Consider the following 25,290-nt stretch of genomic DNA (forward strand, 5'->3'; position numbering starts at 1 on the left):
GTCTCCTCACCTCAAAAAAGATATTCTAGCACTAGAAAAGGTTCAGAAAAGGGCAACTAAAATGATTAGGGGTTTAGAGAGGGTCCTATACGAGGAAAGATTAAAGAGGCTAGGACTCTTCAGCTTGGAAAAGAGAAGACTAAGGGGGGATATGATAGAGGTATATAAAATCATGAGTGATGTTGAGAAAGTGGATAAGGAAAAGTTATTTACTTATTCCCATAATACAAGAACTAGGGGTCACCAAATGAAATTAATAGGCAGCAGGTTTAAAACAAATAAAAGGAAGTTCTTCTTCACGCAGCACACAGTCAACTTGTGGAACTCCTTACCTGAGGAGGTTGTGAAGGCTAGGACTATAACAATGTTTAAAAGGGGACTGGATAAATTCATGGTGGCTAAGTCCATAAATGGCTATTAGCCAGGGTGGGTAAGAATGGTGTCCCTAGCCTCTGTTCGTCAGAGGCTGGAGATGGATGGCAGAAGAGAGATCTCTTATGTTCTTATAACTTGTCACCATAAATGGAGTTTCCAGACATTTCAGTTCAAGCACACTGGGGTAGATAAAACAAATTTATTAATTACAAAGAGAGAGATTTTCAGTGAGTACAGGTAATGAAGCATAAAAGTCAGAAATGATTACAAGAAAAATAAAGATAAAAGTTAGGCAACTGGTGCCTAACTTAACAAATTATGTTAAATTCAAAACAGAGGACCCCTTCTCCCAGAGTCCAATGAATGCTTCCTTTGTCGCTTCAGGTGCCTTGAATGCAATTAGAGGGAGGTGCCTTGCAGGGTTTGCCCTTCTTTTTTTATAGTTTCAGTCCCCTTCTTGAAAAACATTCCAGCTGGGTACCAGGAGAGAAAAAGTCTATGGGGAAGGATGTTTCCTGCTGCATTTTCCTCACCTGCTTCAGCTTCCTTTGTTTCCCTTCCTGCTTTATGACTCTGTTCACTGCTTACATGCAAATTAAGCAGAGCACACATTCCTTTATTTGAGACAGACCTGTTTGCCAACCTCAGTTTGGAATATTTGTTAATAATACCATACAGTGGAATCTTTGCATACAGTATTGCCACACACATTTTATCAGGACAATAATTACCAGCCAATTATGAGTTTTCAAATGATAGCTCACAAGTAAGGCTACGATTTAGTCACGGGTATTTTTAGTAAAAGTCATGGACAGGTCACGGGCAATAAACAAAAATTCACGGCCTGTGATCTGTTCCTGACTTTTACTAAAAATACCTGTGATTAAATCTTGGGGGTGTGTGAGTGGGCCGCTGCTGAGGGGCATCTGAGAGGGGGGCGCTGTTGGGTGAGACTGGGGGCGGCGGCTGTTGCTGCTGCTGGGTGGGGCGCCTGAGGCCAATGGCCCCAGCTACCAGGGGCAGTAGACTGCAGCTGCTCCGGCCAGCCAGGGACCGCTGCCAGAGCAGCGGCTGGTGTGCCAGTCCCTGGGGCCACTCCAGCAACAGCTGGTGTGGCTGTCCTGGGGACCACCTGAGCAGCTGGCCCCAGAGCCAGCTGCTTGGGCAGCCCTGGGTTCAGCCACACTGGCCCCTGCAGAAGTCACGGAGCCCTACTCACAAGGCATACTTTGTACATAGATTATTAGCATAGTGTGTAGGATGTGAATACCGGGGTGCATTCTGTCACAGCCTTCCCATGTGAAAGTTAAAGCTGTCTTGACTCAACTTTAACTCACATAGCTGTATTTTAAAAAATGAATCAGCTTGTTAACAGACTGCACTGCGACTTCTTCTAGTGGCCCACTTCTTCCTTTTAATGCAATTCCTGCTAGCGTGGTCATGACTCGAAACTTACCTCAGATACATGCTCTTCCATGGATGGCAAAATACCAATCTCATCTAAGTTAAATTAGTCATGTGACACTGTTCTCTTAAATTGCACAAAGTCCTGAGATACACAAGTCATGAGAGTGCAGAGTGTGGTGTTTGCCTTTGAATGTACCACCATACCACCATTAGGCTGTTTGATTAGGCATGTTCAGTGTGTACCTCAAAATATGTGATAATTTAAAGATATACTTGCTATTTAAATAAGAGATTTCCCCTAATTGGCTGTTATAAATTAGAGGCAAGAAGAAATGATTTATTGCTTATAATTGGAAATGAGTTACGAAGACGAATGTTGGTAATCACGAAATAAAATTTGGAAGACGTTGATTTCCAGATGGTTGGCAATGAAATTGCTCTTTAATGTATAATATACCAGACATGGGGGAAGGGGAGGTTTCTACTGTACGCCCTTGTGCTTTGATGAGTTACTTGTATGAATGTACAGTTACCTGAATCTTAAATTATTGTGTTCCACTGCATATACCTGCAGGATGCACCTTGTTTAAACAGTGCTGTATTATCTGAGATAGTGGAGGAGGAAGAGGTAATTTAATGTTATGTCTAGTATGATTTTTGTCCTTGTAATGTCACATACTTTAAACAGGAAAGATCTAACAATAAATCTTGCATCACCTTTGGGTATAACAATCTCCGTGGATTATTCTCAGAGACTGCACGTTACTAGATGTTTTCCTTTGGCCTCATTATCTGTTTTTATGAGGTTGAGATTGATCAAAAACACCTGTCCAAAAGCAAATACTTGTAGACCTCATTGGCTACATCTGGTATAATACATTTGTACCAGAATTAAAGGCAAAAACACTATACTGTTAAGAATTTTGCCATTGCAAATACACATCTTCACAATGTAATTTAGTTCTAATCAGATTATATAAGTGTTTGTGTGACTTGTTAATTTAGAAAGATTTGTCTATCCGTAGCTGTAAGCACAGGATGTAAAAATGATTGGTATTTAGATTGCCTTATATAATTTCCATAAATTTTCTGCCTTTTCACAACCATTTTGGGCCCCAGTTCAGCAAGGCGGTTAAGCACTTAAAGTGGGACTACTTGCATAATTAAAGTGAGGCACAGGTTTGTGTGTCTTACTGATTCAGAGCCATAGTGTGGTTATTCACATACTTTTCAGAATAAAGTTGTAACCCAGCTTCATAGCTTCCTCTGTTTCAAGAAGCTTTTCTATAAGACGCAAATCTGCCTTTCTGCCACCATTTCATTTGGGCAGGCAGAAAAGGCTCAAGCTGGTGTGGTGAAAGCAATGGCATCTTTTGGACAGTGGTTTCTCTTTTGAGCGAGTCTAGATTTTTTTTAAATTGCAAATACTTTCCTCTGTTGTCAGCTCTCAAAAGGTGAGTTCATCAGCATCTATATTGACAAATCCAGTAAAGTCTTCCACTAGGGTTGCCACCCATCCGGGTTTTACCTTCTGTGTCCGGGTGTCATTACGGTTGCCAGGTGCCCGGTTTTTGGGGGGTTGAGGTGCTTTGAGCAGGGGGTTGTCTAGATGACCTCCTGAGGTCCCTTGCAATCCTGATATTCTGTGATTCTATGTATTTGTTGTCTGTCTGTCTGTCCTTCTGTCTATAACATTAGTATGGGTGGTAAGCAGCAGTAAGAGGTTTCCTACGTGGATGGATTAAATTAAAATTCAGCAGTAAGAGCTTTGGGTGACGTTCTAAAACTATTATTTCCAGAATTACATTGAGGAGATTGTTATGGTATAATAATCCCCTGGGTGGGTGACTTGCCTAATATAAATTACACATCTTTATTACCCCATAACTCCTCTCTGTTTTATGTGATGTATTATATAATCTTTGTTTATTAAGTAATAAGCAAAATAAAAAGTTTGTCACAGCCAGCTTGTTTTTCAAAGCATTTGTTCATTTTGAAAGTTCAATTTATGTGATCTTCAGCCCTGCCAGATTCTATTATACTGAATCTTCTTTTAAATTATTAAGCTGGAGGACAAACCTATATGCTGTCTTGTATGTCTTAACTGAAGCTGGAGCAGGAGCTAAGCAGATTCTATAGTGAGCAGACACTAACGACAAATACTGTGCCATTACTTTCTGACAAGAAAATGTCAAGAATATCAACTTCACGTGTTATATATGTTGGTTGACTGGAACATATGATTAATTTTCAAAATTGGCTTGAAACCTGTATGTTGCACTTGGGGTTTGTACATCTTTTTCCTTTTGTAGGTTTGCTTTACCATTCACAACATTGCTTTTTTTGTGGTTTATTTTTTTATTTTTAATGTATTTATTTCTATCAGTTTCATAGTTTGTAATGCAAATGCCTAAAACCAGAAGATACAGTAAATGGTGAATGAGTACAGAAGCATTTAGAAAGATCACGAGAGCCATTTCATTTTTGTCAAAGTATTATATTTTAAACAGAAACATGCTGTGTATCACAATGTGTCTTAACTCAGGAAATGATACCAAGCATATGAGACAAAGCAGCTCCTAATTCAGAGTATTTCTTCTGCTAAGCAAAAGCCCAGTTTTCAGCAAGTCTAATGAGCTGGGATAGATGGGGAGGTAGTCGTGCTGATGGGGGGTACATGCATGTTGAAAGTGGCATAAAGGACTTTGGCTGTCCTCTTTTTGTGAAACTGCTCATTTGAGCATTAATGCCCCATCCCACTCAAGCCTCAAAAACAGCTGTGTTCTTCAGTGATGGCACACTACAATATTCTAGCCTTCCCTGGTTAAATGAGACTGCAGAAGGAGCCAGTATCTGTAGCCATGGCAGCCAGTAATTTATTGTTCCATATGGTTGGTGTGGCAGCAGCTGCTCTGTTTTAAGGAGGTCAGGGCATCAGGGCATTTAAAAAAACCCACTGTAAAATCTTTCTTCAGTGCTCTGTAGAGTACAGTAATAGCTAGGGGTCTCTGTGGAGGTAATGACATCACCAGCCAAGAGACACAAATTACTTTTTTTTTAAATTGAAGACGTTATTCTCTTAGGAAAATAAGTTGACACAATGTATCTCTGTGTGTGATGATTTTAGTTCTCCAGTTTTCACTGCTGGTGTTTGGTGATAGTACATATTAATTAATGAGCCTGATCCTCCTGCTTAAATTGGGATTAATTCTGCTGAAGTCAGTGGAGTCCCACTACTGTAAGATCAGTAGAAGGAAGAGGAGAATCAGGCCCAGTGTCTTTCCAGTGCATCATATATATGTTTTTTCTGTATTATTTTTGGCTTGCTCTGAGAACTGCAGTACTCTTACTACTGAGAAATAAACATGCTTTATGAACACTAGCACAGTACAGAAATACAGCCTGTGGAGTACTCAGTCTCTCATTATTGTGAAGTGCATTAGAATGACTCCTTATGTTTAGGGTTGCAGTTTACAATTAGGGGTTCCACCAGTAAGAATCCTTTTTTTTTCTTCATTATGGGAACATTTGTAATTAAAATGACACTGGAATATTTACCGTGGTACTTAGTGTAGCAGTGATTGTATTGTTTAGCGTGAGCGCATGCATTATTGCTTCTAAAACAAAGGCCAGCACATTGTGAGTGCCTTCTGGGCGTATTTTATAGCTTGATTCTCACTGGGGATGGGCAAGGCTTCAGGGTATTCTTCGGGGGGCATGGTGTTGATCATTAACATGTGGCAACAAGTCTCATTTTTGGATAGAGTGTTAATTGCAATAATCACACTGTTTTCAAATAGAGAGCTTTAATGTCTTACCTACTGCTTTTCTAATATGTGAATACAGGGTAACAGATATTTTACCAGCAACCTTCATTTATCTAACCTATTGATACTGTTACTGCATTCTCATGTTTGTGTGCATCTAAATTGGTACTCTAGATTAGAAATCAATGATTAACAGTATAATACACATATTCAGATATTAGGAAGGTTGTATAACTCACATGGGGCAGCATAAAGAGGAAGTCGGACACAGAATAAGATTTGTAGATGTGCCTTCAAATGTTTTCTCTCTATATCGATCCTTTAGGACTTCTAGGGAGTAAATACATTCTCTGGGTTAACGGTACCATCTTCTTCCATGATGTTGATAATCATGAAGTGCGCCAGACAGTAGTTGTAAAAGAATACCGTTGTATTCCAAATCACTCTGTAGTTGCAAGCGCATAGACTCTGCCTTTGAAATGTTGTCGGGACATCAGCTTGGTTAGATGCACTGAAAACAGGTTCACTTTGGACTGCCCCAGTTGTTCGAGTATCCTGAAAATGTTCCGAAGTGCTGCAAAGAAGACTCTCAGCTGAACGCCTGTCTTGTGAATTTTAATATTTTCTTCTCTGTCAGATAATGAAGACTAAAACTCTCCACTCATTCTCTGGGGTTTCACTTCCTACTGTAGAATAGTCAGATTTAGTGTTCTTTTTAAATTGAAGAACAACTTCTTTGTATGCTAAAGAATGCCAGAATCAATGGATGAGTAGAGTGAAAGAAGCATCTTACTCTAAATGAATGCTTAGCTCTGGAGGTCTGCATCTCTGTTAATGAAACTTAGACTCCATTCACAGGTATGCCAGGGAATCTGTGTGAGCAGAATTTAGGTACCAGGCAAGTCATTCTCTCTATAGCTGGGTATATCTGTATGAGGAGAGGGGACACAAAGCAGCCAGAACTAGGTTAAAACAATTGAGAACAGTGTTCATAGCAATAAGAAAACAGGATTTCAAATGACTAACTTAGCACTTGAGTGGCAAAATAATACACTCATCTCTGATCTCCAAATGTGTTTCTGCTGTCCTTTCCCCCGCTATGCAGTACTTTAAAAAATATGCTCAAGTTCAGCTTCCAGCATTTCTTACTTTCAGCTCATGTAGGATCCTTTTGTTTTTTGATGTTGTCTAGTTTAAGATTAGATACAAGATGTTAAAACCATGCTGATGTAATCTCGGTACATTAATGTAAATCTGGAATCACCTCACTGAAATAAAAGGAAGTGAGGTGATTCCAGATTTACACTGGTGCAATTAGGAACAAAATCTGGCGCACTGAATCTGTCCCTCTCACCATAACAGAAAAGAGGAGGGGCCAGCAATGGGTAGGAATGTTTTGGCCGCTTTCAGAGCATGTGGCAAAGGCAATCTATTTTATAGGGCCTCTGGGGAGAGCTAAGAAGGACTTTGGGTGGATATGGGATGGAGTTTTGCTATTGTGCTTATTAGCTTGCCTTTTTTCTAAGGGCTTGTCTACATGGGGAGTTATTCTGATTAGCTGTTCCTAAATTAATTATTCCCGATTAATTGTATTCCAGATAAGCTTAATCCACTTTGGAAATGGATTAAATGTATTCAAAATAAGACACTATTATTTTGGGATAAGAGCATTCACACATGGAGTTAATCAGGAATAGCTAAACCTCTTTAAAAACACACCCTACCTTATTCCACATCAACTTTCATGTCTAGACAATCCTTTATTGTATGGAGCTGATAGGTGATAGTTTTACTGAATGTTCATGTTAATGCTGTTAAACTGTGTGTAGGGCTTGTTCATAGACTTTCTTTTATATTTTTAAATTGAAAGGATAAAATAAATACATAGTGTGATAACATTAGCAAACTTGTTCTCTTGGCTAGAGAACAAGTGAATGCAGCCTGTGTCAAGCTGACCTTGTGTTTTTACATTTACAGTATAACTTTCCTAATAATCACCAACACCTTTTTTTCTTTTTTCCAGATTAAGACCCTTGATTTCTACACAACTAGCTAAAAAGGCTGCAACTGAAGAGGTATGTGAAGTTTTCCACCTCTCCCAGAACCCTTCTACACAACTGCAATCTGAAAATTGACTTAACTCATAATAACAATACTTAACACTTGATTATGGCAACTACCACAAACCTCAGTGGACTGGCGTGACGTTTCCTTCTGGTGTTGTCTGGACCAGTGATCTGCTAGGCCACTCCAATCCTTGACTCTGGGAGCCAGCCTTACCCTGCTCTACTGTGAGAACCCCCACTCCTGGGCTGTTCATGTACAGCCTCTGGCATGTAAGCTGCTCCCAGCTACTTGCAAGCGAATGACACTAGTCAATATTTCCGGTCCCAGACACAACCCTAGGAACCTCCATCTTGCAGTGTCCAGTTATGCCTGCTGGACACTGCAAGCTTATATAAGTTTGTCAATTGAATGAAGAAATTGATATGTACCAGGCTTGTTATCCCAAGAGGAGTCCCTGACACGCTTCAAACCAAATGCACTGCTTCAGGTAGAATAAACAGATTTATTAACTATAAAGGTAGATTTAAGTGATTATAAGTCAAAGCATAACAAGTCAGATTTGGTCAAATGAAATAAAAGCAAAACACATTCTAAGCTGATTTTAACACTTTCAGTGTCCTTAAAAACTTAGATGCTTCTCACCACAGGCTGGCTCTTCAGCCAGGCTCTCTCCTTTGATCAGTGGGTCAGTCGCTTGGTGGTGGTGGTGTCTGTAGATGTGAGTGGGAGAGAGAGAGAGCATGGCAAAATGCCTCTCCCTTTTATCATGTCCTTTCTTTCCTCTTGGCTTTGCTCCCCCACCCCCCTTCAGAGTCAGGTGAGCAGTACCTCATTGCAGTCGAAAACTGACCAAAGGAAGGGGGTGACTCCCTCGAGGGTCTAACAGATTCTTTTGTTGCTGCCTAAGCCAGTGTCCATTGTTCCTGTGAGGCTGGGCTGGGTTTGTCACATCCATGCCCTGATGAGGTGTGAACTGCCCCTCTGCTCCTGGAGAGTTTTTGCCTGGGCTTGCTTTAAGCCATGAGGATACATCTTCAGCCTCATAACTATATACATGAAATTATAACCTGTACCCTTACTATAACATTACTGTAACAACCATGCTCAGTGCATTATGATCCTTCCAAAGATCCAACATGACAAACTTTGCATTGGATTCCACACAATCATTTTATAAAGATGAACATGGGGGTGTAGGGTGTTTTCCCCGAGGTACAGAGCATCACAACCGGATTCTGATCTCTGTTATGGGAATGTAAATTCTGAGTCAAAGAGATAAGGATTGGTCCTTCTGGTCAGGCCAGTGGAATCATTGCAAAGATGATGCTCTCTGTTTTCCAGTTGGAATTATTTGCTTTTACAAAAATAGGGATTCAGAATGGAAGGGTGAGTGAAACTGTGAACACAAACCTCTCAATAAACCAGGTAAATATTAATGTTTAATATATTCAAGAGGAATTCCAGTTTGGGGAGAGGGGAAATAACACCCATATGCTTTTAAAAAAACAAACAAATTGAGTAAGAGAGCAGTGACGGGGAGTAAGCAGAGATTGTCCCTCCTCCCTCACTGTATTATCCAGCAGAGCTGAACTGGCACACAGGAGGAAGTAATCAACTCCTGTTGAGGACCAATGGTAGATGACTTCCCCCATGGAGCAAGCAGGTAGCCAGGGAGAGAATTGTGATTCTGGTGTCATGTTTCCCTCCCTCGTCTGCTCCTGGGGCAGAGGAAAAAGTGACAGCTCACCCTAAATAATGAAACTTAATATTTATGTATTTTGGTTTGAGATTGTAATATTGCAGAGGAGGAGTTGTTAATAATTATGTGACCATATTCACAATACTCATTTTGGTAGTTCTCTCTCACACACACACACACGCACGCATTCTCATTCTCTCTCTCTCAAAATGTGGGTCATGATTCCTGTCACTAACTCCTCCAAACTGAACCATAGACTCTCTGTAGGTAGTAATTCCATGCTCTAATAATAAGAATATAGCAGTAGGGATATATTAGCGACCATGTGACCATGATGGTGATAGTGACTGTGAAATGCTCAGGGAGATTAGAGAGGCTATTAAAATAAAAAACTCAGTAATAATGGGGGATTTCAACTATCCCCATATTGACTGGGTATAGTCAATATGGGGATACCCTGGGTAACCTTAGGATGGGATGCAGAGAGAAAGTTTCTTGACACCTTAAATGACTGCTTCTTGTAGCAGCTAGTCCTGGAACCCACAAGAGGAGAAGCAATTCCTGATTTAGTCCGAAGTGAAGCACAGGATCTGGTCCAAGAGGTGAATATAGCTGGACCCTTTGGTAATAGTGACCATAATATAATTAAATTTAACATCGCTGTGGTGAGGAAAACACCACAGCAGCCCAACACAGAAGCATTTAATTTCAGAAAAGAGAACTACAGAAAAATGAAGAGGTTAGTGAAGCAGAAATTAAAAGGTACAGTGTAAAAAGTGAAATCCCTGCAAGCGGCATGGAAACTTTTTAAAGACACCATAATAGAGGCTCAACTTAAATGTATACCCCAAATTAAAAAACGTAGTGTGAGAACCAAAAAAGTGCCACTGTAGCTAAACAACAAAGTAAAAAAAGCAATGAGAGGCAAAAAGACATCCTTTAAAAAGTGGAAGTTAAATCCTAGTGAGGAAAATAGAAAGGAGCATAAACTGCCAAATGAAGTGTAAAGATATAATTAGGAAGGCCAAAAAAAGAATTTGAAGAACAGCTAGCCAAAGACTCAAAAAGTAATAGCAAAAATTTTGTAAGTACATCAGAAGCAGGAATCCTGCTAAACAACTAGTGGAGCCACTAGACAATTAAGATACTAAAGGAGCACTCAAGGACGATAAGGCCATTGCAGAGAAACTAAATGAATTCTTTGCATCAGTCTTCGTGGCTGAGGATGTGAGGGAGATTCCCAAACCTGAGCCATTCTTTTTAGGTGACAAATCTGAGGAACTGTCCCAGATTGAGGTGTCATTAGAGGAGACTGGTAAACAAATTGGTGAACTAAACAGCAATAAGTCACCAGGACCAGATGATATTCACCCAAGAGTTCTGAAGGAACTCAAATGGGAAATTGCAGAACTACTAACTGTAGTCTGTAATCTATCATTTAAATCAATGTCTGTACCAAATGACTGGAGGATAGCTAATGTGACGCCAATTTTTAAAAAGGGCTCCAGAGGTGATCCTGTCAATTACAGGCTGGTAAGCCTGACTTCAGTATTGGCAAACTGGTTGAAACTATAGTAAAGAAGAAAATTGTCAGACACATGAACATAATTTGTTGGGGAAGAGTCAACATGGTTTTTGTAAAGGGAAATCATGCCTCACCAATCTGCTAGAATTCTTTGAGGATGTGAACAAGCATGTGGACAAGGGGTGTCCGGTGGATATAGTATACTTAGATTTTCAGAAAGCCTTTGACAAGGTCCCTCACCAAAGGCTCTTAAGCAAAGTAAGCTGTCATGGGATAAGAGGGAAGGTCCTTTCATGGATTGGTAATTGGTTAAAAGACAAAAAACAAAGGGTAGGAATAAATGGTCAGTTTTCAGAATAGAGAGAGGTAAATAGTGGTGTCCCCCAGGGGTCTATACTGGGACCAGTCCCATTCAACATATTCATAAATATCTGGAAAAAGGGATAAACAGTGAGGTGGTAAAATTTGCAGATAATACTAAACTACTCAAGATAGTTAAGTCCCAGGCAGAGTGCAAAGAGCTACAAAAGGATCTCACAAAACTGAGTGACTGGGCAACAAAATGGCAGATGAAATTCAATGTTGATAAATGCAAAGTAATGCACATTTGGAAAACATAATCCCAACTATACATATAAAATGATGGGGTCTAAATTAGCTGTTACCACTCAAGAAAGAGATCTTGGAGTCATTGTAGATAGTTCTCTGAAAACATCCACTCAATGTGCAGTGGCAGTCAAAAAAGTGAACAGAATGTTGGGAGTCATTAAGAAAGGGATAGATAATAAGACAGAAAATATCATATTGCCTTTATATAAATCCATGGTACACTCACATCTTGAATACTGTGTGCAGTTGTGGTTGCCTCATCTCAAAAAAGGTATATTGGAATTGGAAAAGGTTAAAAAACAGGCAACAAAAATGATTGGGGGTATGAAACAGCTTCCGTATGAGAAGAGATTAATAAGATTGGGACTTTTCAGCTTGGAAAAGAGATGATTAAGGGGGGGTATGATAGAGGTCTATAAAATTATGACTGGTGTGGAGAAAGTAAATAAGGAAGTGTTGTTTACTCCTACTCTGAACACAAGAACTAGGGGTCACCAAATGAAATTAATAGGCAGCAGGTTTAAAACAAACAAACAAAAGGAAGTATTTCTTCACACAGCGCACAGTCAACCTGTGGAACTCCTTGCCAGAGGATGTTGTGAGGGCCAAGAGTGTAACAGGGTTCAAAAAAGAACTAGAAAAATTCATGGAGGATAGGTCCATCAATGGCTATTAGCCAGGATGGGCAGGGATGGTGTCCCTAGCCTCTGTTTGCCAGAAGCTGGGAATAGATCACTTGATGATTACCTGTTCATTCCCTCTGGGGCACCTGGCATTTGCCACTGTCGGAAGATAGGATACTGGGCTAGATGGACCTTTGGTATGACCCAGTATGGCCGTTCTTATGTTCTCCTCCTTCACACTCTGTCTCTGTGAAATACGTTTACACATGTGTATACACATACAGTAAATTAAAATTGTTGTTCATATTCGGAGACTAAACTATTACATAACAATGTAGCATCTATGTTGCTAATTTACAAACTGAGTCAGCCGTTCATCTTTTTTTATATAAATGTGTGAAATCTGACACCATTTTGAAAATGTTTTAGTTAACGTTGTTCATTTAACATGTTTCCACAACCATTCATGCCCCCATAAAAAAAAAAGTGAGAGTTTAAAAGCCATACTAAAGTTCAAATTTTCTGGAGACTGATTCAGGAAGTTTGGTGAAAGGAATTGTTTGACACCTTTGTTTAAAAATGATTAAAACATTAATTTTCAGAAACAGTTTGATATAATGCCTGGGGAAATACATTTTCACTTTTTATGCTGTGCTCATTAGAAAAACCTGCACATTTTTATAGCTGTAACAGCCTGGAAATGGACATGATAATTAGAAGAAGGTCATATTTTAATTAGGATGGTGCAATTTTAATAAACAATGAATCAGTTGTAGCTCCTTTATATTCATCCATTCTTTAGTGAAAATTTTTAGAGCAGATGGAAACTTTTAGCATAAAAATTAGTATAAATTAAGATGATGTTTTTCCTGAAACTGTTGTCTATTACTTCTTGTGCCTAAAACCCCTGGAGTTGTCAGTTTGATAATTCTATATGGGAAAAGTGGTGATGGGTGAAACATGATAAACTGAAAGGAAAGGAATTCAAATCTAAATAACAGTAAGATTTATTTCTACATAGAGATTGTGTTCTATGTGATTTGGACACCCAGTCCCTGTTAAAATTAATGGGTGTGCAGTACCCAATCAATGAGCTATTGGTGGAATCTCCTTGGTGACTTTGCCCTGGTCTACACTACAAACGTACATCAGTCTAATGAAATTTATATAATCCACAGCCCTGAGCAACGCAGTTATACCGACCAAACTCCCGGTGCACACAGTGCTATGTTGACAGGAGGGCTTATTGGGGATGAGGAGTGCCTACGCTGATAGGAGAAGATCTCCTATTGGCATAGAGCGCATCTTCACTAAGCGCCAGAGCAGTGTAGCTGCACTTCTGTAAGTGTAGACAAGCCCTTAGAAAATCTAAGATGGAATCCTTAGTTTGCCTGTGTGATCAGCTTGATTTCTCACAGGTTTGGGTGGAATTTGATGTTTGAGTAATTAGACGGTGAGCTTTTTGGGATACGGGCTTTCCGTTACGATATGTTCATACAGTGCCTAGGACAATGGGGCCCTGATTTTGTTTGGGGCCTCTAAGAGTTACTGTAGCACAAATAAATAAGAGAGGGATTGCCATACTGAATCAGATCCTGTCTTCAGGAGCGGCTTACACACCTTCCTCCTAACTTCTACTTTGGCTTAAGCCTCATGCTTAATATCCCTTCCAAAGTGGTTTCACATTAACTATTACAACTGCGGATATTCTTGTTTTCATATAAATAGCTAATGCCTTTCTGAATCTTTCTACGGTTTTGGCCTTAATGGCCTGATGTGGCAATAAGTTCCACAGTTTAATTGCACATTGTGTGAAGGAGTGTTTCCTTTTATCAGTTTTGAATTTGCCGCCTTTTAATTCATTTGAATGTCCCGTTCTGGTTTAAAGAGACAGGAAGAATAAAAGTTCCCAGTCCGACTTCTCCATACCATACACCATTTTACATACTTCTAACATGTCCCCTCTTCTTCGTCTTCTTTTGAATGTAAACAGTCCCAATCTTTTCAGTCTTTCCTGGTGATGACTAGTGGCAAGTAATATATACATTCTCAGTTCTGCAAGAGGGGTATATACCTGCCCCTGGAAATTTCCACTGCATGCATCCGACGAAGTGGGTATTCACCCATGAAAGCTCATGCTCCAAAACGTCTGTTAGCCTATAAGGTGCCACAAGACTCTTTGCTGCTTTTACAGTTCTGCAAGAGTTAATCATACTGCACCAGATTCTCTGGTGCACTAACACTGGAGCTATCGTCTGGACAAAAGGGAAAATCCCTCATCAGAGAGTTGCTGGAGACAGCACAGCTGCCTCCTCTGCCAGCTTCCCCGCTGTAAAGGGTAGAAGAGGGAGGGGCCTGGAAGGGCGGAGCTCCACTGCTGCAGGGGGAAGTACTCCAGTAGCCTCAATTAGAGCAAGGCCCCTCCTGCTCTGGCTTAGGGTCAGGTGGCGCTGAATCAGGGAGCTGAAGCCAATTTCACATGGCTGCTACTTTCCACAGCTCAGACATAAGAGAACCAGCGACAGTGTCGTCTTTTGCTTTTCACTTGGTCTCCATCTCCCTGCTGTGTTTTCCTCCCTCCCTGCTTGCTCCATTGCACATGCTCTTTTCCCACTTGGGCCCCCTTTCTCCTTCTCATCATCTCGACAAATGCCTCCTTGTTGCCTAATCCTCAGCTTCTAATGCATGTGCTTTCCTGATGCTTGGTCACCATCTCTGCTCCTTGGAATTTCTCCCCAGCTGCTAGGTCTTTTTACCCTCTCCTACCCTGGAGGTACTGCCTCGCTGTCCCATTCCCAGAGGACAACTTAGCCCAGAGCATTCACGTGCAATGTGGGAGACCCAGGTTCAAGTCCCTGCTCCAATTCCTGTAGAATATTGATCCAAAGTGGAACAGCTCCAACAAGAGAGATTGGGAGCCTGACCTCAGTATAGGCAGTAAGACTGGTGGTCAGGGTACTCACCTGAAATGTGGGAGGCTTGAGTTCAAGTCCCTACTCCAAACCTGGCAGAGCAGGGACTTGAAACCGAATCACCCACATCCCCGGTGAGTGCCCTGACCAGCAGGCAATTGGCTGCTCTGGCATGGGTCCCTCTCTCTGTTTCGGGTTCATCCCAGTGCTGAATGGGAAAAATGTTGAAAATCTCAAAATTCTTCACCGGATGAGGAAACCATTTCCTGCTGGGTTCCTCTTAGCACCTTGCTGAGCTGGGGCCTCAGCAGCAATAAGACAGACTCCTCATTTCTGAAAAAGTTTAGACATCTCTGGCAACAGAGAGGACAGACCAGCACCATGTGAACAGTTAGCTCTCTGTTGGCATGTGCTCTCGGGGCCACCAGTTCCCAACCCGCTGTTCTGATAACCTAGAGGTACCAGTCCGTGTAGCCAATGTGTTATTCTATTACACTACGAACAGTGTTGTCTAATGAGAATTATTGTCACGCTCTTGATTCTGCTCCAAGAAAATCCAGCCTGATGTGTCAAAACTAATACACATCAGTTTTTTCTGATATCAGAGTACATTTTGCTCTCATTAAGGTGATAATAGCGTTGCCATTGTGTAATAGCCCTTATTTGAACCAAACGTAATGAAGGAAAACACTGCAAGCTTCCCCACAGAGCTCTGCCAAAGCACCTTAAGCTAGTTTTACCTTGCACTTGTGAGAGGGTTGTTTTTCATTTACTCTCTCTGTTTCACTTTGAGTATTTTCCTGGCTTTGAAATATTTGAAAATGAACATTTCCCTCTCATTAACATTCACAGTACTTTCCACTGTGGACGTTGAATGTTCCCCAGAAGATTTCAGCTTCTTAGGCTGGGCTTTGGCTTTGTTTGAGGACAGTAGTGCCAGCTGCTCTGGCCCTTTCATTTGGAGATGTTAAGGGGAAAGAGTTGGCTACAAGGAATGGTATACTTTAGTGTCCCCCTGTCTTGTTCCCAGGTAACCTTTCCAGAGTCGCAGACAGAAGGGCCAGAGCTTGAAAAACCAGAGAACGTTCTGGTAGAGAGTGGACCGGTGTCATATAACCACGATGAAGAAGCTGAAGAAGAAGAAATAGAAATAGAAGAAGAGGATGATCACTGCATGAGTGCACTTCAGTTAATGGGAGGAAATGGTAGGTCTTGATTTTAGATAGTGGAACCTATTGACTGGGCACAATTGTGAAAACACAGAAATTACCAGACCAACTTCTGTTCTTTGTGAAGGACTCTCTATTCCAGGGGTTCTCAAACTTCATTGCACCACAACCCCTTTCTGACAACAAAAATTACTACACAACCCCAGGAATGGGGACCGAAGCCTGAGCCCACCCTGGGGCCAAAACCATAGTCCAAGGTCTTCAGCCCCAGGCGAGGGGCCTGTAACCCTTAGCCCCGCCACCAAGGGCTGAAGTCCTCAGGCTTGGGCTTTGGCTCTGGGGCCCAGTACGTCTAATGCCAGCCCTGGCGTTAGACCCACTTCGGGGTCCCAACCCACACTTTGAGAACAGCTGCTTTATTCTTAAGGAGCTATTGGAGAAATAAAAAATATTAGCTATTTTTGAGAGAGAGGAAAAAAAAAAAAAAAGGCCACAGCAGTGTTAGCTTGAGGTACCAGATGAAATGTGAACACCCAAAGTGGTGATGGATATGATCAGAATAGTGCTAATGGGTGTGATGCTGGACTGTGGAGGGCTGGTATCGAGGTTCTTTCCACAGCGTGTCTGAGGTAGGGGTGCATATGTATCCCTGCACAGCGTCTCTGCCCATCCATCTCCTGCACAGCCCCTGGGTGAGGCTTAGGTGGTGCAGTGAGCCTTGCACAGGCTGCTCCTCGCTGCTGGGGGTTTAACCCCACATGCAATATAATTCAGCATACATTTAAAAATGCTTTCCCCTCTTTAATAATAAAAGGTAACTCTAGCAAACAGCTAAACATAATGTCAGGCGCTGAGAGCAAGGCTTTGGCTCACGGTGGTTCTTACTTCAGTAAATACATTTTTTTAATTTGCTTTCAGTAAAAACTTGATTTCCAAATTACATTTTTCTTTAACAGTTCTAGCTGGTGATCTGTGTCACCGCAGCACTCTGGATGTGCAGATCCCTCTGCTCCATCTCTTCGCCCCTGCCCCCTAATTCCTCCCATGCAGCAGTCCTCCTAGAGGCTCATGTACTTCTGCAGCAAGAAGCAGGATTTACCCCTTAATGCCACAGTGCAACTTCCTGGAGGGCTTCCCATAGTAAAATCCTGGGACCCTAGCTGTAGGATACTGGCTTGTCTACACCTGGGTTATTCCCGAATAGCTACTCCACTTTAAATTCACGTCCTGCCTTATTCTGGAATAACTCTCCGGTGTAGTAGACAAGCCCTAAGAACTTGGTGCTCCAGCTCAATATTAGATGAGATTTCAAACATCATCTCTGGGTTAAATGTCATGAGAAATGAGGACTTTACCAAACATATTGTGATACGGGAATCACAGCCAGTGTATTCTACTCATTAAACCACGTGTGTATTAATGTCTATGGGTGGGATTCACAAAGAGAATTTAGGCTGAGCATCAGTGTGTCTACGTTTACGTGTCTGCTACCAAGTGGAATTCACGACCCAGAGTTAGGCACCTAGGCTCCCTGTGTGATGCACAGGAACAGTAAGGGGCCTAAAAAAGGGGTTTCACAGAAGCCAGCATCCTGAGCAGGGAGCTTCCTAAGCTAGCCAGCAGGAAATGCTGATGAGAAGGGTGGGGCCTAAGCCCCGCCCCTCAAAGGGAGATGGCCGCCTACCTCCACTCCGGATTCACAGCTGTGGACCCTGGCCTGGAGTTACGGACGCGTAAGCTAGGTTAGTCCTTTCTTCAGGAAAGATGAGGGGTGGTGTTGAGGCTATCGGGGTAAGCAACATGTTAGAGCGTGGACCTGGGATGGAAAACCTGTGTTCAGATCCCCACGCTGACTTATTTGGAACAGAGGCTTGAATGTGGGTTTCCTACATCCCACGTGTTTGCCCCAGCCACTGGGTTATGGGGCATTCTGGAGTGCGTGTGTCTCAATCTCAAGCTGTTCCACTTTGTGTAAATAATTATATATTCATTGGGCCAGAGAAGGTGTGTGTGTGTGGCTGTATAAACCAGTGGTTAGGCACTAACCTGGGAGGTGCCAAACCTGCATTCAGGTTCCTGCTCCACATCAGGCAGAGTGAGGATTTGAACCTGCCTCTCCCACATGATGCTTGAGTGCTGTAACTGCTGGATTATTACATAAAAGGGGAGGATGGGGCATCACCACGGACTTCTCTGGCAATGGTTTGCATGGGGCCCAATCTGCTCCAAGGCAGCCTCTGAGCACATCTACCAAGCTGGCCCCGCAACGTGATAGGTGGTGAACGCCTAGTTTGTGAATCCTGCTGGAGCTTAGGCACCAAGTTGCTCAGTGGTGTGAAGCCTGAGGTGGCTGTGTGCATGCAGAAATGTAGGTGTCCAGGGGACTTTACCAGTGGAAACCTAAGCCCCTACAGGGCGAGGCAGCAGCTTGAGCCGGGTTTTTGAGAATGTAAATATTGGACTTGCATGCCTAAGTGGCAGTTAGGTGCCTAAACCCCCCTTGTGACTCACAACTTTTATGTTAACCAGAAGCCATCATTTAAGCAGGTTTCTGTATTGACAGGAAACATTGATATCCTCCCTGCAGTGGTATTTCATAGTTGGACATGGCTGGATTGATCCTTTATTTGAAACTTCCTGTTAAATTTTAAACTTTGGATGTATGCAAAAATTATCTTAAAATAGAATGATGCATTATGCTAAAGCAAAGTGGGAAGAAGGTTTGTGCTGGAGCGTTGATTTAGTGTTTAAGCCTCCCCATCACTATTAATTCAGCTGCAGACTTTGCTGAAGCTTTTTTGTAATATCTATGGATTGATCATAAAGGAATGTGTTGTTTTTAGATTGATTTCTGACTGGAAAATAATTTCTGAACCAAAGGAAAAACACTTTGTCACTAGTGTTTATTAGGATTATGTTCCCAAGAAAGTGCACCCATGTGGGTGGGTGGATCCGTGTTTAAAAATAGTAGTAATAAAGCCCGCAAAGTAGTTTAAAGGTCTCTGAGCTTTTTTCCCCTTTATGTTACTATTTTTAAACCATTCTGAGAACATTGCACTACCCTCTGTCTGGTTCTGTACTGCATCTGAAAGAGCTGAGTGTTTGCGTTATTAAGAAAAATAAGTTAGGAATGTTTCCAGAATTAAAATTGAGGTGTTCAGAATGGACTGTCAGCAAAAGAACTGCTTTGTTTGTCTAGTCGTGGGTCTTAGACCTCCTTGATAAGTGGAGGGGAACTGCAGGAGATTCAGGTGATGAACTTCGCCCTTTCTGTACAAATCACCGTGGATTACATTTGTTTCTTCTGCAGAGCATTCACTGGCTTGTGTCCCTGCATGAAACCCTGCACCACATCTCCCCACATTGATGGTGGAAGACAGATTAAATTTACTAAACAGTCACATATAATAGTAAAAGTTAGGGTCCGTTTTGCAACAAAGAGATTTTTGTCTGGTTAATTTGTGAAATACGCAGAAAAGAAATTGGTATATCCAGAAGCATGTACAAACTTTTTGTTTTTTCCCTAGACCTCAGCAATCCGCACTGCTCTGAAATAGCTGTACACAAAAAGGATTCTGGGTAATGATTGGTAAAGAGACACAATTGGCCATTTAGGGTATGTTTACACTGCAGTTGAGACACCTGCAGCTGACTCGGGTTCAGGCTGCTGGGCTATTTAATTGTGGTGTAGACGTTCTGGCTCAGGCTGCAGCCTGAGCTCTGAAACCCTCCCATCTCACAGGATCCTAGAGCCTGGGCTCCAGCCCAAGCCCAGAAGTCTACATTGCAATTAAACATTCCCATTGCCCCTGCCTCGTGAGCCTGAGTCAGCTGCCATGGGCCTGCCATGGGTTTTAATTCCAGTGTAGACATACACTTAGAGTTTCTGCTTGTAGTGGTACTGGATACGGGACTTCTGAAGCCAGATGTCCTAGTTGAAGTTCGTTATTGGGTGACATTTTGCTTTTTGGGAATCTTCGGGCACAGAAGGGTGTTCTGGAGCTGCCTTTGAGCCTGGGTAGGTTCCGTTTACAAATCCTTGAATGATTTAAACAAATAGTTTGTTTTCTTGGCGCTCATGCTTAGTTAATTGTACTCCTTGTAATGCACGTTGCTATTTATCTATCATGTTCCAATTTACTTTTGACAATCAAGTTTGATCTTGTTAGCTTCTAAACTAAATATTTCGCATGTCCGTGTGCCAAGTCTCCTTGAAATTAGGGTCCTAAGGCTCCATATAGAACCTTTCTTAATAAGTGCAGTGATAAACATATACCTCTAGGTTCACAAGTATTTTTGAGTTTATTAAGGAGAGCATATAGCAGATTTTCTCCTTAGTCTTAAGAAAATGTATGGGTTTGTTTGGTTTATTAAAAACGTACTGATTCGTTACGCAGCATAGAGACTGCTTGAATTTATAGTTTGACAACTGTAATATTTTCATTGCACTTTTCTTATTCTCTGGAACATTTTCTTTTCTATAAACCTTTTTCTCTGTATGTTTCAGATTACGGCTGTGATATGGACGATGACGACGGTTATTAGTCCTGTGTGCTTCCAAAGGAGATGTAGTAATTTTGTGATTCCAATGACTTTATGAATGGTGAAAGAAGCTGTCTGTGATCAGCAGACATACTGAACAATCCTGACTTTTGTAAAGAGAATTTTAGTTGAGTGTTGATTCTGGTCAGTTTACATTGACATAACCCAGCAATAGAGTTTGGGTTTATCGTACTTGAAATTTTTTTTGGATCGTGTTTTGAGGAAGGAATTAATGGAAGTAATGTTTCCAGAGAACAAAGAAAAATAGCCTGTATGGAGAGTATGTTGTGGTTAGAAACTATACGTCTCATATATGATCCTGCTTCAGGCATGCTACTGAAAAGGAATGTATAGAAGAGGAATAAATTATAAAGTAAGTAAAACCTCCGCATAAATCTTTGAACTATACCAGCATTAATTCTCTCATAATACTATAATGAGAAAAATGGATAATCTAATCTTTATTATTAATGTGACTCTGCCATTGTATACAAGCTTCCTTACTTGATACGCTCCCAAAAGTAAATACATTAAGGAAAAAGATAGAATTCTCTGGCAGTATCTCTTTAAATTAAGTTAATCCTCAGAAGCTAAATAGGTGCTTACATACGTCAATAATAGAATTGTGTGTTCCTCAAGAGATGCTGACAGTAGAAGAGAACATGGTCACAGAAGGGTGGTTTCTACTGCACTGTAAATGCTGAAGAAGTATTTGTGGAAAAAATGGTTAGATAAAGGCAAAGCATCTATGGGGAAAGCAGGAGAGACACTGCTGTGGCCAAGTTCATTGCAGTGACTATACTGCTGTAGTATGATGGTGGAGGTTGGTGCAGTAGGGTGACTATTGCTACCGTTAGTGACCTGCTGCATTCTGGCTGGGTTTGGGAAGAGACCTGCTCTGTGATGCAGCCACACAGAGAACAGCCTGTCTCTAAAGGTCTAGGGGGGTTTAAATAAAAAAGCTGAGCTTTTTGTGTAAATAAGCTAGTTTCTGGTTTGACTGAAGTTTAATTTAATTTATTTTACTTTTTTATTGGTAAATTAAATGTCACACATTGGGCAACCTGATTGGCTCAGCTTGACTTTCATTTTGTACAGTAACTAAGTGTTATTGCCAGGCCTCAGGCCTCTGAGATCCTACACTTCAATGCACTAATCTTTCCGATCCCAAACTCAATAGAACAACTCATCTGAATTCTAGCTCTGTGGGTTAAAATCAGGCCTGGTGTTGGCAGATTTAGCTCCATTGACTCTTACCTCCCTCTGCCCCCACCTTTAGGGCCTGATCCAAAGCTCACTGAAGTCTGCCGAAAGACTCCAGTGAACGTTAATATGCTTTGGATCAAGACCTTAATGATGTTGGGAGCCACAGGAGTTCTGACATTTTTGTCTTTCTCACCTGGCTGTTGATGGTGAAGGAAGCTGCAACATCTGCCAGAACCAGCCCAGCTTAGGGAAGGTTAGTTACACATCTCATAGCAAAACAGTCTTCCCTGAGCGGGGCTGCTACAGGTCTGACTCTGAATCTACTCTCTACTCACACAGGTGAGGAGCACCCCGTTTATTATAAGGCAGAGCACTCATCACACGAACACCATCCTCCTCTTCCCTCAACTCTGACTAGTATGTGTCTGCTAGATGTTTTGGAGCCCTGTTTCTGCAATGGCTCTGAGACTGCATGTGCTGTTGCAGAGTTTGGGTAACAAAATTAATCGTCAGGCATATGGAAAGCCAAAACCCTTTTTGAAGCAGGCTTTGGATTGTCTGTAGAGGTTGGACTTTGGAAAGATTTTTGAGGTTGGAAAGAGGAGATTTAGTGTAATTCTTACGGGGAAAGCTGGTACTCTATAAGAAAAGCTACAGATGTGTTCTGGCTGCTTTGGTAGCCACACAAATGCTGCTCTGAGAATTCAGTTATGGAGTTAAACCTTTCTATCTGCACCAGAATGCAAAATCACGCTGTTACATGATAATAATTTGAAAAATATCAACCAGGTGCATTATGCCTCTGCAAATCTATGGTATACCTACCTAGGCCAGTTAGCTTGAATGTGGATATTGCAGCACTCTGCCCAAGAGAAGTATTGTAAGTACCCGTGTTCCCAGTATGTTCTCAAAATCTGGATTTTACTCTAAAGGTACAAATTATTGTATACACAGGAAATAAACATGCATATTGACTTCTGGAGGGTAGAATACCCTCCTGTCTCAAAGGTGTAGTGTCGGCTCTTGAAGAAGCCACTAAGATGAATTCTTTATTGCTGAGATTCTCTCTCACATTTTTCGGTGTAGATTTGCATAATGTTTTACCCCACCCAGCGGAATGCTAAACCAGCTGCCAGAGCAGGGTCTCATTCGATTGGGGAGCTGGGCGCACAGTGGAGTCCATTACACTCAAAACAGACAAATAGGAAATGAGAATTTCAGTAATGGGTTGGGTTTCTGGAAGCTTTATTTGCCAAACTGGAGGCCGGGGTGCTTCTCCATTTAGGAGGAGAAAATAGTTGCAGGGGTTTTGAGTGCTCACATAGGATTCAGTCAGAACATGCTGTCTCACAGTCTACCGTAAAGCACTTAGAGAGGACAAAAAGACCACCAGTTCCGTAGCATCCCAGCATTGCTAGTGAATTTAGTTCTATATGCTCTTGTATAGGAGCCTAAATGAAAAGGGAAGGGTGTGGTGTTAAATAGGGAGAATATAAAGATGTTCAAACCAGTTGCATACATTTTGAATTTGCTGATGACTAGCTGGGATTTTTATAATTTTCCTTCCTTTGTGATTTAACTAAGCTCAGGAAATGTAAACAGATTAGAAGATGTTAGTTTCTGTTTTTATAACCACTCATGGAAATGTAAAAAGGTTAAGGTAGCATTAACTCTGTTTACTACTGTTGATGTATCATAGTGACCTTGCAGAAAACGTTTTGCTGTATTGTAGCCTGGATTCCCTTGGAGTAATTTGGACCCTGCTTTATTCAGGATTCTAATTATAATGAAGAGAGATTATAAGGCTTCAGCATTTTGTTGTTCTTAGATCTTTGTACTAGAATCCACGTGAGCGACATATCTGTAAAAAGCATAAATGTCTCTTGCTGCAAGTCACTTTATTTGACAGGCAAAACCCTCCAGCTGTTGCATTGTGTTTGCCATGAAGCCTCTTTAACACACACTACTATTGTGGGAATAAAATATGAAAGAGGAGTAATGAAAGTAACAAGATTGTTCACCATGATAATTGCATTTTCTGTGTCTTAATCTTGTATGACGTTCTTTTAAAGTCACCATGTTCAATTCAGAGATCTTAAATGGTGCCAGACAGCCTTATGTTGTGGGTTACATGTTCATCTAAAAAGTTCTTACCATACTGATGGCTTGTCTGTATTCTCTTTGGATTGTATTGAAACTCTCGTCCACAGATGTATGCTCTTAATGTGTCCTTTGCCCAATAAGTGTACTACTTTTTATTTGTGTATTGAGTCTACACATTTGATTGTTAGTGCCAAGAGAATTACAACTGTTCAATGTAAGCATATGTATGTTCTTTACACAACCACAATACGAGCCATGTTCAGCTTTTTTTTATTGTAATATATTGCTGTAAATAAATCCAAAACAAAACCCTTGCCTCTCTCAGCTTTTATGATGTATTTGTGCAAATTTCTGATTCCTTCATCTCTCGATTCTTATGAATGTTTGCTTTTGATTGCTTTTTTGTGTGATTGGTTGTAGTGGACAAAATCTGTAATTTAGTGCCGCCTTTTGTTTCTAAAATGGAGGGCATTTCTAATCAGGCAAATGTGTTTTAGATAGTATTGTTCCACTGATTATCTATAAGTGTAGATAGCTCTGTAAACTGCATAATATTAACAAGATCTTTCTATTAAATCATGTAATTTTAGTGCAAATAGGAACAATATGGTATGTTTGCTCAATAGGAGTGTTATTCTGATGCTCATTTTTGAAGAGCTGTATCTTGACAAACAAGATGTGCATTGACTTCAAAATCATTCTATTGTATCAACACCTGTATACCACAGCTTGGGGGTAAAATTCACATCTACCCTCCTACTCTTATTATTTGCTGAGTTTTGAATGTAGAAGCTAAGCCTGGACCCAGAGGAACATCTGCTACTGAGGTGGAGTGAAAAGTAATAAGGTGCCCAGTAATATGAAAAGCAATGCTTTAAAAGTGCATTAAGCACACACTGTCTCATTCCAAAATGAGCAAACATACCTGTAGTGAATTAGATGCAACGGGCTTTTACACACTGTAAAAGCAGCAAAGAGTCCTGTGGCACCTTATAGACTAACAGACGTTTTGGAGCATGAGCTTTCATGGGTGAATACCCACTTCTTCGGATGCATGCATCCGAAGAAGTGGGTATTCACCCATGAAAGCTCATGCTCCAAAACGTCTGTTAGTCTATAAGGTGCCACAGGACTCTTTGCTGCTTTTACAGTTCCAGACTAACACGGCTACCTCTCTGATATTTTACACACTGGTTACTGCAGATTCCAGTATACTGCTATGCTCCAGCAGTAAAAGTTGGTTTCTCTGGTGAGTAACCTCTCTTCATTTCCTGTTATTAACTTTC

At 41.2% G+C, this 25,290-nt stretch overlaps 1 protein-coding gene across 4 annotated transcripts in view; it reads left to right on the forward strand.

Annotated features, from left to right (window-relative positions):
- BRF1 (BRF1 RNA polymerase III transcription initiation factor subunit) overlaps positions 1–24,308 on the forward strand; it is a 239,089-nt gene extending 214,781 nt beyond the window's left edge. For all 4 annotated transcript variants that reach the window (XM_045013916.1, XM_045013914.1, XM_045013915.1 and 1 more), the window contains 3 exons: positions 7,573–7,624; positions 16,015–16,189; positions 20,661–24,308. In XM_045013916.1, the coding sequence (XP_044869851.1) occupies positions 7,573–7,624; positions 16,015–16,189; positions 20,661–20,698 (265 nt within the window). In that variant the 3' untranslated portion in view covers positions 20,699–24,308. The remainder of the gene's footprint in view (positions 1–7,572; positions 7,625–16,014; positions 16,190–20,660) is intronic.
- Positions 24,309–25,290: the final 982 nt, after the last annotated feature.

This window comes from Mauremys mutica, chromosome 4 (assembly GCF_020497125.1).
Source record: "Mauremys mutica isolate MM-2020 ecotype Southern chromosome 4, ASM2049712v1, whole genome shotgun sequence".
NCBI classification, from domain to species: Eukaryota; Metazoa; Chordata; order Testudines; family Geoemydidae; genus Mauremys; species Mauremys mutica.